The sequence below is a fragment of the Dipodomys ordii genome, unplaced genomic scaffold (genome assembly GCF_000151885.1).
Source record: "Dipodomys ordii isolate 6190 unplaced genomic scaffold, Dord_2.0 Scaffold25, whole genome shotgun sequence".
Classification (NCBI taxonomy): domain Eukaryota; kingdom Metazoa; phylum Chordata; class Mammalia; order Rodentia; family Heteromyidae; genus Dipodomys; species Dipodomys ordii.
In genome coordinates, this window is record NW_012267241.1 from 18,752,209 (window position 1) to 18,764,146 (window position 11,938).

At 42.9% G+C, this 11,938-nt stretch overlaps 1 protein-coding gene across 1 annotated transcript in view; it reads right to left on the minus strand.

Moving 5' to 3' along the window:
- The window catches only part of Lama3 (laminin, alpha 3), a 202,840-nt gene that overhangs the window by 60,260 nt on the left and 130,642 nt on the right, over positions 1-11,938 (minus strand). Inside the window, exons 38-40 of the mRNA XM_013014815.1 lie at positions 11,468-11,698; positions 7,605-7,718; positions 1,691-1,800 (exon numbers count right to left, since the gene is read on the minus strand). Of these exons, the coding sequence (XP_012870269.1) occupies positions 1,691-1,800; positions 7,605-7,718; positions 11,468-11,698 (455 nt within the window). The remainder of the gene's footprint in view (positions 1-1,690; positions 1,801-7,604; positions 7,719-11,467; positions 11,699-11,938) is intronic.

Sequence of the window (11,938 nt, forward strand, 5' to 3'; positions counted from 1 at the left end):
TTTTCTTTTTGCTTATGTGGTGCTGGGGAATCGAACCCAGGGCCTCATGCATGCAAGGCAAGCGCTCTACCACTGAGCCACCTCCCCAGCCCCTACAGTTGTTTTTTTTGGTTATCTGATTTTTTTTAAATTTTTCTCTTGGATCCCATGGTGAATATGTCATAATAAGCAAGATTATGACAAAGTGTCAAGCCCAAGAGAATGTAGATTAGCATGGAAAGAAAACAAAAAAAAGGACAAAACCCAGAAGCTTGACCATTGCCTACAAGGCTCGATAGGATATAGGCCCTGGGTAATCCTCTCCAGCCTGCTTGAAACTAAAACTAGACAAAACAACAAAATGAAATAAACCCTAAATAAGCCTTCTGGGTTCACTTGCTTTTAGTTATTTGCTTTTAATTCACTTTTAAAAAGTCACTAATTTTGATGTCACTGAACAATACATATTATTAGTCTCCCATGAGCTTTGCTGTACGTAACAGCTCTGACGCACAGCTCTTAATGGCAATGGTTGCCTAGGCGACTTCTCAGGGCCTTGAAGATTCTCCCTTTTGGCCTGTGAGGGTATCTGTGGGATGATTTCTTAGACATCTAGGGGCAGAAAAACTAGCCTCAGATCATGACAATGCTGTGAGTGAGTGTCCGAACATATGTCGTATGAAAAGCTACGAAGATGAAATACACACATGCAGACCACTCTCCCTCATCTTCTACCACCATCCCCCCAACCTTACATCGCCCTTCTTTACCCCATAAATATCCCTAAATTGTACTCTCAGACTGGAGAATTAGAGACTGGCTCTCTTGTCTCCATGCTTGGCTGCCTAGTGAATCAACCTTTTCTCTTTTGCCAAGCTTGCCATTTCAAAGACTGTCTTACTGTGTGTGTGTCAGACTAAATGGGCCTAATTGGGTAAGTGTTCCCTCCCACACTACACTCCAGCCCCGCCTGCCTGTCTAGGAACTCATCTTTACTGAGCCTTTCCCTTCTGAGACCTCGTGGTTATGATATTGCCCTGGCTTCCTCCACTCCTTATAGATCCCTGCTTCACTACTCCAGTTCTCCTTGGCCACCCCCTAACCCAGCTACATACTCTAACCTAGCCATATACTCACCTGCCCTATTTCAGAATGTTCATCTTTATCTGTTACTCAATTTCCTATTTATTTGTGTATATGTACCCTCTCTCCTTTCCTTCCCTAAGCCACTCCAGTAAAGCCTCAGGAGATCAAAGATCTTACCAGCATTCTTCACTGTAAGTTTTCCCCAGTGGGAGGGCTGGCCCCATAATGGCTCAAAAATAAATCAATAAACCACTGAGTGAACAGCAAAAGAAAGGAAGAGGGGGAAAGGCCAGAAGAATATACTTGGAAAGATTGTTGTTTCTGCTTTTTTCCTTGCCTATTCTAGTCACACATTTCTTAAAACAGCTCTATTGAAAGATATGTGACATATCACACAATCTACCCATGCAAAGTACACCAAGTACAGCATGGCTTTGTATAGCTCAGAACTGTACAGCCTTCAACACACATTTAGGACATTTCCATCATCCCTCCAAAGAAAGCTCGTGACTCTTTAGCAATCACGTCCCCTTTCCCTCCTATCTCCTCACCTACTCCCCAGTTTCCAGTAACCACACGCAATGACTTCCTCTGTCGGTAGGTTGTTTTCACATCTCTACAGTACCTGTTGGTGTGAGGACATGGACAGACCCTGCAGGGTCCGTGAACAGCATTCCCATAGTGACCTTCCTTGCAGTGCTCACAGTGTTCTCCCGCAGTGTTGTGCTGGCAGTTCTTGGGAGAGATGAACAGGACAGTGAGTATCATCCTATTATGCATATTACTTTTGAGGTTGTTATAAACGGATGCAATTATTATTCAGAGCTGGGGGTAAGGTAGAGATTAAACCCAGGACCTTGAAAACACGAGAAGAGTGCTCTACTACTAATCTACTGAATCCATAGAGCATAATCTTACACAAGTATAACTTAAGTGCTCTAACTCTGTTCTGTGATATCAGTTTTGCCAACTATATACTTTTCCTGTCTAGTGTCTGTTGGCCTCATACATATTCCAAGCCATGACAGAGTAAAGAAAGATCAGCTGGGTTCATAGACCATGGTAATATTTCAGAATGTGTGGCCTCCTGAGCAAGTTTCTTTTTCTCTGAGCTTTATTATGTTTTGTGTCAATTTTACTGATGCATAACTACACACAAATGTAATTTTCTTAAAATGCACTATCAGAATAATGTGACTTTTCAAAGCTGCTGTGAAGATTTACAAAAGCAAAATGTACTAGGCCCTTGGGAAACATAAATTTTTCTTTCCTCTTCTCTTTACAATTGCTTCTCAGAAGATTAACTTCATTTTATCTCATAATTCACTTAACACAATGAATTGGAGGGCAATAAAATTTAGACAAATGGAATTTTGTGAAAACAGCATAAAATTGTATAGGATTTGAAGAAAGCACTCAACTTAAGTCCCAAGGAGCAAGAAATTGTTTCTAAGCATTTTATTTACACAAACCCAATGATCTTCATGTGAAAGTCTAACAGAAGTCAGTCTTCAGTAAAATGTTTTGCTGATACAACTTAGCAACCAAACAGGCCATTTACAAAGCCAAATGGTTGGGTTGGTTTTATTTTGTGGGGAATCTTGTTGTTGCTGTTGTTGTTGGTCAGTTGTGGGGGAGTCCTCATTTAATATAACACTTTTCTTGGTTTTACCTTACAATAAAGATCTGAATGAAGCTGGGCACTGGTGGCTCATATCTGTAATCCTAACTACTCATCAGAAGGCTGAAATCTGTGGATTAGGGTTAAAGCCAGCCTGAGCAGGAAAACTCTAAGAGACTCTTACCTCCAATTAACCAGCAAAAGCTAAAAATGGAGCTGTGGTTCAAGTGGAAGAGCACTAGCCTTGAGGAAATAAAGTCAGGGACTGTGCCTAGGTCCTGTGTTCAAGCTCCTCCAGAACCAGAAGGGGAAAAAGATTTGAATGAGCAACATCCCTAATTTCCCTTGCTATGAACACTGCTTGGAGATGTTTTCTGTAAATGAAAATGACCTGGAAATTTTGATTATATATTTTATCATGGTATAAAGCAGTGACAAGTCAAAAATTTTAATGGGTGTGTATTTTTAAATAATACCTAAGGCAAGACTGTGAGGAAAATACAAAATATATGTGTATCACAAGAGCATGTGACTTGTTTCTTCAGGTTAAATAAATTAATCCTTCTTGAATCTTTAAGTAACTGAGAATTACATAGAGCATGGTTAGATGGGAGAAATAAATTGTAGCATTTTCTATACTGTAGGGAAACTCTACTTAAAAATAATTTTTTGGGCTGGGAAGGTGGCTCAGTGGTAGAGTGCTTGCCTTGCATGCATGAGGCTCTGGGTTCAATTCCTCAGCACCACATAAACAGAAAAAGCTGGAACTGGTGTTGTGGCTCAAGTGGTAGAGCACTAGACTTGAGCTGAAGAGCTGAGGCTCAGTGCCCAGGCCCAAAGTTCAGGCCCCACAACGAACAAAAATAAATAAATAAAAATAAATAAATAAATTGTCTATTTCCAAAAAAAACATTTTGAATGTTTCCAACACCAGAAATGATATATGTTTGAGGCATTGGGTATCCTAATTACCCTGACTTGGACTATACATTGAATACATGTATCAAAATATCACATTAAATCTTGATTACAGAGTACAGGTCAATTAAAAGTTTAAGATGTTAAAAATAGACAAAGCATTATGATGTTAAAGAATCTTTCCATTATTTTTCTACATACAGAACTGTAAACACAGAAATGAATAAATATTTTAGAGGAGGAGGAGAGTCTTGAGTCAGGTACTATTCACAGGTTTCTATCTGGCGATCACTAAGGGCTTGCCCTGTGTACAATCCTTCCTTCTGCCCGCCCTCCCTCCCTCTCTTCCTTATTTCCATCCCCATATCTCACTGCAGTGTAGACCTCTCCTTTAGCAAATTGACCCAGTCATTTATCTGCTCCACAGAGGAGCTCTCTTGGTGTGTCAGGCGAGAGCACTAGTGGCTTTCTTCACCTTCCCTTCTCTTAGCTGCCCTGGTTCACTTATCCACTTTTTTGGCTAGGAATGTGGCTTAGTGGTAGAGTGTTTGCCTAGCATGCATGAAGCCCTGGGTTTGATTCCTCAGTATCACATAAAGAGAAAGCCAGAGTGGTGTTATGGCTCAAGTGGTAGAGTGCTAGCCTTGAGCAAAAGAAGCTTAGGAACAGTACCCAGGCTCTGAGTTCAAGGCCCAGGACTTGCAAAATAAAAAAGACATCCACTTTTTAAACTAATAATTTAGCTTCCCACCTTAGTTTTCTTCCTTTAGAAAGCAAATGGCAGATTTAAAGAATATGTTTGGATAGATGTCATTTAGCGCAGTGCCTACTGAGCTCTGTGACTAAAAACGTTAAAGAAACAGGAATCATACCTGGGGAATCTATATCCAAGGAACATTACTCTGACAACTGGTCCTCTCCAGATATGATGGGAGAGGCCCATGGAAGGGCTCAGACCAGTATTCCTTAATAAATGCTCATAAGAATGCCTGGAGCACTTTGCTGTCAGCTGAGAACAGTTTCCCTGGAAGCTGTCATTTTCCTTGTGCATCACTGTGAATGAATGAATGAGCCAAAGCTGCTGAGGCCCACATTCAGTCCTACAGAATGTGCTCTCCTACTGGACACCAGACATCCACAAGACATCTGCTACATACCCATTTCTGTTAAGTACAGGGAGCCAAAGATGGGTTGGTGTTTTGACTCAAGAGCCATAATTAACCCTGTAAATAGACACAGTCAATATAAGGCAGAAAATATGCTGACAGAGGTGAACCAGGAGAGCAAAAGCAGGGGATGCTGTGTGTTCTGCAGACTCTGGGAAGAGCTTGGGAGGAGTCTCTGAAGTGTAAGGGGAGACAGCTGCAGGGAAGCCCTGAGACCATACTAGCTTCTATCCAGGGAGTATCAGCTGTGAATTTGAGAAATTGTTTTTGGGCAGGGAGACAATGGATAAGAAGCAGGGAATGAAAAGAAAGGGATTGAAGAAAGAACATTGAGAAGAGGCCTGGGAACAGAGGGAAATGCTGTAGAATGGGTAACAGATGGTAGAAAGAATAGCAATGCGGAAGAGAGGAGAAAATAGAGGAAAAGAGTGGGGCCCGGAGAAGCAGCTGAGGCAGAGGTAAAACGGGGCTGCCCAGTGGCACTGGCTTTATACATCGGCTGCCAATCCTGCCCACATAGCTACACACACAGTGCTATACCAGCAAGGAGGTCAGCAAGCCTGAAAGACTGTTGCTGGTTTTTGTTTTTGAGATGAGGGTCTTACTATATAGCTCAGCCTGGCCTCCAACTCATGATCCTTCTTGCTGAGTGCTGAGATTACAAGCAAGCACCACCACACCTGGCCCAAACCTCAGAGTTTATTCATAGAGATTTGTAGGTGTGTGAAGCTACCAATTTTAGAAATTTATTTTAGACTGTTAGAGGTGGAGGTCAATTTGCAGCAAGAGTGTCCTGAAAGCCTATGTGATATGCAAAGAACTGTGGTTTCCTTGTCACTGTTCTTTGAAAATGAGACTTGCACCTTGGCTTTCATGGAATAGGCCGATTTCAGAGCTGAATCAGCACTCAGACTCATCACTGAGTAGTTAATTGAGTGCAGACATGGGCGCTGAGTGTGTGTGTGTGTGTGTGTGTGTGTGTGTTGTGTGTGTGTGTGTGTGTGTGTGTATACAGTGTCTGAGCAATAAGGATCAAGTCTGATGTTTTTTTAACTCTAGCACTTAGCCCAGTAGCTGTCACATTTGCAAATGCTTTGTTCCTATGGGAGGTAGGTAAACACTGAGCTAGAAAGGAAGGGAACAAGAAACAACTATGAATGATGAAAAGAAAACTGGAATTGAGACTCATAGACCAGCCTTTTTATGGATGACTGGATGCTAGAGAAAAAAACCTCCTTTCATTCCTTGGCAGGTGTTACAAGGTGGATTTGACATCAAGGAATGGTCCAGTGATGAGATAAATATTTATTTTTAAAGCACCCACCTGTGTTCCACACAGCATACAGGATCAAACATGGAATACTTAGGAACTGGAAATCAAGCATTGCTGAGGTCTTTTATTCTTTTTGAATTTATATAATCCAACAAAATGTTCTATCAGCGACCCTTTACAACGCTTTCTTGTGCTGGCCTGCCCTGTCTTGCAGAGAAAGCAGATCCCAGAACATGCCCAGCTGGCTCAGTATAGTCTAGGAACTCAAGAATTTGTCCCACACAATGCAAAGGAAGTGCCTGTCAGTGGAGTGCATTTTCAAGAGGGCACCGCACAACAGGGGCCCTGGATTCCTGGAAGGGCAGCTCTCTTCCTCCCCAGACTGCAGAGGCCCTGGCTCCCAGGAAGAACTCCAATCAAAGGAAAGAGAGGAGCAGAATATTTGTTTGTTTGTTTTAAAGACTCTGCTTCAGGATGCAAAAGAAATAGTTGCTAGGAAATGGATTTTTTGCGTAATTGTATAAAATAATTGTACAATTGTATAGAATAATTCATTTGCCAGTGGGTAAGCGATAGCCACCCAAGGTTCCTCTAAAACCTGCTGAAAACTCCTTACAAGACACATTAAGCCTGAGGATGCCCTGAGAAGCAGAGGGGGTCTGGAGGAGTCCCCTCCCCCACCCCTTTCCAACAACCCCACTTAATCGTAGAAATGGCAGACAGTTTGTGATTGACACTATGAGCCAAAGCCTTTCTCAGCAACTCTTTCTCTCCTGGTGCCTCATATTTTTTTGGGGGGGTGGGGTGGGGGTTAGGTGGGGGTAATAGTTGTACTGAGGTTAAAACCACATGCCTAAAAGGAAGGTACTCTACCAATTGAAGCTTCCCCTGGGGTTCTGGCTAATTTTGAGGTACAGCTTTGTTTTGGGCCTGGGCTAGCCAGGACCACAATCCCATTTGTGCTCCCTGTTAAAGCTGGGATGACAGATGTGAACCACCACACCCAGCTTTTTCTTTTGAGATTCAGATCTCATCACCCTTTTTGCCCCACAGTCTTAATCTCAGCCTCCTAAGTAGGTGGGGTTGTAGATGTGAGCTACTGCACTTGGCTCCTGGTGGCTTTCTTGAGTTACTGCTAATGTGATAGCAATAAGTCCTCTTCCGTGACCTCTTGCCACCCTACCAAATTTGGGGCCCAGAGTATCAACTCTGATTTTTTACCTACTGACAAGAGTTATGCCTCTAGATCTACCAATGGGTATACTATTTAGTGAGGCAGAGATGTCAAGGCTAAATTCATATTACTTAATGAGGCAGAGATGTTGAGGCTAAGGTTTCATGCAAATGTCCACACATGTGTTCTCTTCTGGTGTGGCACAGTAAGACAATGGAAAAAGTAAAATCTGAATGGCAGGATCCAGCCTGATGATGCTGGGGTCTCTGCATGGTCATAGCAGCTCTAATTTAGGGTTTCATAGGAGATGTGATATTGGCATCTCAGGGCATAAAAGAGGGAAAAGGAGAAACAGAATGTTGGTAACATCAGACTTGATTTACTCACAATGCATATTCCAGAGCCATCCTGGCAGCGATTTGAATGTCCATTGCAATTGCAGGGAACACACCGTCCAGCGTACAAGCCGTTGTTTTCCCGATAGTATCCAGGGCTGCATCCCTATTTGTCAAACAAAAAATTTCATCAATTCTAAGAAAGAGAATAATTACTTTCCCAAGCCTGGGATCATTCTGGGCAGGAAGCAGTGAGGGTATGGTTTGTAGATTTCTCATGTCAACAACCAGTAACCAGGTACTTTTGTTTTGTTGTCTATGGTGCTAATTCCATGGAGGGAAGGAACTCAGAAAGGGTAGGGCTGGGATGGGAATGGGGCCCTCCCTCTTCACAACAGTTTCTTTAAGGGCAGGCCAGGTGATATAAAAGGATGAGAATAAAGTTGGGCCCTGGTGGCTCATGCCTATAATCCTAGCTACTCAGGATGCTGAGATCTGAGGATCAAGGTACAAAGCTATCTTGGTCTGTGATATTCTTAATCACTAAAAAGCCAGAAGTGGAGCTGTGGCTTAAGTGCTAGGGCATGAGCCTTGAGCAAGCCCCTGAGTTCAAGTTCTAAAACCAGCATGTACACACACACACACACACACACACACACACACACTGGGAGTAAAGAGGATCAGGACCCTAGTCCTTAGTGGAGAGAGCAGTTAAACAAACCACCTCAAGTTCAACTTTTTTGGATAAAAAGAACTATTGTCTTCATTTCATGTACTCATCTTTTTAAAGGTTTCTATTTAGAAAGCCTCCAATAGATCACAAATGATTATTATGGTACTCATTAAAATTATTTAGGCTTCAGTGTTTAAAGAGGATTATAGACATGTTCTTTGATGGGGCAAACCAGTGCCTAGATTAAAATCAGACATTGTCCCAAGTTTGTTGAAGTATTAGGAAAAAGCAATATTTTCAGATACAAGTCTTTTATACAATTCACTATAAGGCTATGAGTAAATCAATTAAAATGGGAATGAAATGGTCCATCCACTCCCATCGACGGCCATAAAGGGGACAGGAAGAAGTCCCTGAGAGGGGAAGGTCATATGCTTCCCAGGATGGAACCTCAGTCCCTTCCAAAACTTATTCCAAAATTACCCATGACTGCAGATCCTACACAACTAACTATAGAGCATGATTCCCAATCCATGTTTAGGCAAAAGAACAGATTGAATAAAATCAGATTATTCTCCATGCTATACGAATAGGCTTGTCTGAAGGAGAATCAAAGCCTGAAAGGAATGTTCTTTTGCCAATAACTCAGCTGTTGGATACATTGGAATAAAAATAAATTCAGCCAATGACGTGTGATCATTATTTACAGCAAGTAGGCTGCACTATTAAATGATAATACCCTTAGGGTTATTTTGTTATCACCATATATCACATTACCTGCTTATAAAAGAATTATATGTGGTAACAGACTCCTCAAATAAACAAATAGATAGTTTATAGCAATATACTTGAGTAAAAGCTTTAATTAAACATGGGTTGGAAAAGGAGAATCTAAACTGATCAAATCATCCATCTTGATTTGCTTTTTAATTAGAAGCAGGAAAAATACTGTGACTTGCAGAGCATCTGTCATTGAGGCTCTTTTTTTACCTCTACAAGGCAAGTAAACACATTTTACACAAGATTCAAATATTCAGGCTGAAGACTTATTCTAGGTGAAAATGAAGGTATCTAAATGTATTACTTCAGTAGATTGATTTGGTAACGAATTTCAAAGTTCTAGAAAGTGATCGTTTATCAAAAGTCATTTTCCGGGCAATATAGTTTATAGTTTAAAACTACTCTGTTTCCAAGGCTATTACAGCAGCTGTGGGATCTCTTTCACTGTAAATACTCATGTGACATCTGGGAAGTTTAAAGAAAGAACTGAACTTATGAATTGTTTCGTGTGTGGCAAATCAACCCAGGCCTGTTAGATAAGCAAACTTTGACGGCTTTTCTTAGGCATTGATTTGATCATTTCTCGTGTTTTACTTGGTGGAAGAATTTTCTTCCAAGCCGAGTTTGGAAACCTATAGGTAGTGAATTCTTTTGTCCTCACGTTTGAGTCATTCCCTAAAGGGCACGAAGTTTCAGTGTATCAAGATCCCACAAGCCGTCAAGCTCTTAAACTGTCTCGCCTTTCCAGGTGGGCTCCTGTTTATAGGGCTTGTGGTTAATAGCACAGGAGAGCAATCTGTCAGGTACTGTAATAAACACTGCCAGTCATCATGAAAAGGAAGCCATCAAAGCCTCTCCCCTAGCCCACCCATTCACTCCTTAATCATCCTCACTTAAAATGTCACAGACCTGAGAAACAACCCCCTTCCCCATCCCAGACCAAAAAAATCTCAGAGGGATATTACCTGGCTGGGTCTAAGTTCCACATAACTTGCTTGTAGATGATTTTGACCTGGAGGCTGAAGAAACTCTACCCTTTGCTGCTCTGAATTGTATCCCAGACACTGTCCCAGGACTGTCCCCCAAATCCATAGCCAACCTGTGCTCCAGGCTGACCACTTCACTGCTGGGGGCATCCTGGTCCCGGGGCTTCCTGCCGGCTGCACAAAAAAAAACCTGTCTCTGCCTCTTATACCTGCCCTTCCTGCTCAGTGCCCAGGCCTGCCTGACTCAGGGAAGGAAGGCTGTCTGCGGCAGGGGGCCCCACCTTTAAACTTCACACATGAGTCAGCCTGTGCCAGAGCACACATAACAGTCCCGCAGGTAAGCGCACCGCTCTGTAATTCCTGTGAGGTGGTGCAGACGTTGCCTTCTCCCCACTTTGCCCCACAGACAGCTCTAGACGATTAGAGCAGCCATAAATCATAGGCTGAGTCACTGCACAACACACACCCTGAGCATGAGGCGGGCAGTCCAGGCTCCTTTCTTCTCCTTGGGCTACCCATTTTCATCAGGCTGGAAAAGCAATGAAGGCAGCTGAATACAGGGGAACCTCATGAGCTAACTGTCTGAAGAGTCTCAAGAAAGCCATGGCAGGCAATGGTAGCTCATACCTGCAATCCTTGCTAATTCAGGAGGCTGAGAACTGAGGAACACAATTGAAAGCCAGCCCAGGCAGGAGAGTCCATGAAACTCTTAGCTCCAATTAACCACCAAAAGCTGGAAGTGAAGCTATGGCTCAAGCGGTAGAGCACCAACCTTGAGCTAGTGCCAGTGGCTAGGCCCTGAGTTCAAGCCCAGTACCAGCACAAAACAAACAAACAACTAAATAAATGAAAACCATGGCAAGGAGTGATATTTTCTGGATTAAAAAAGTAGAAGAATCACCTTTAGGCTTTTAGGGAGTATGGAAAGGAAGCTCAAAGTTTTGCCAGTTTGCACATTTTTGGTATATGGAATACACAGACTGATGATGTTTGCTATTTCCTACTAATTTTACTAACTGTGCTTTTCTCTCCTCCGCACTGAAGAGAATAACTTCACAGCTTGAGATGTATACTAAGTTTCATTGTATGGTACATTTTAATCACTCAAGCCAACTGGGCCTTACACAAGCTCAGAATTTGCTGAGAGCTAGAAAACTGGAACATTGTTCCCCCTACGGACTCCCACTCAGTTCCATGGTGGCTGGATTAGAGGAATTGGAGACAGGCATCAGTACCCTGGGTTCACTCATGGGCAAATGGTATACCTACTGAGATGCTGAGCAGGAAGTTCCTTCCCACTTCTGACTTCCATGGCCCCTGGGTAGTCTAGGTAAGACATAAGCTCTAGTCCAGCAGAAACCCAGGTGATGGACAGAGTGCCTCAAGCCATCCTGTAGTTCTGGATGGTAGCCAGAAAAGCCAACCACAGATGTTGCCCCCAGGGAAATGCCAGGGATGACGGGGAAAACTTCCTACCTGACATGAATCACCCGTATAGTCAGGGGGGCAGGCACACATCTCCACAAGATGTGCTCTGCGTCCACTTCCTGTGTCGGAGGCCTCCTCCAGCCCCACCTTGCCCAGGGTGAGCCGCTGGGTCTCGGTGAAGTAAAGACCACGGATGCGCAGCCCCTCCAGTCTGGACAGCACTCCCATCAGTTCTGCCCTGGATACCGGGGTGAGGCTGCCAGCATGTCTGAAGTTTCCCTGCATGGGTAAATGGAAAGATGGGGTTCCACAGGCTAGCTCCCCTTCCAGGGCGCTCAGTGAGTACTCCCCAGAAAGAATCAGAGAGAGGAACTTGAAGATGCATTAAAATATATCAATTTGGAAAAAATTATATTAAGTGAACTAAGCCAGGCCCAAAGAAACATAGGTCCCATGGTTTCCCTTATTTGCAATAACTAGTATATGTCTGAGATAAGCAGAAATGGTCAGACAAGTTGA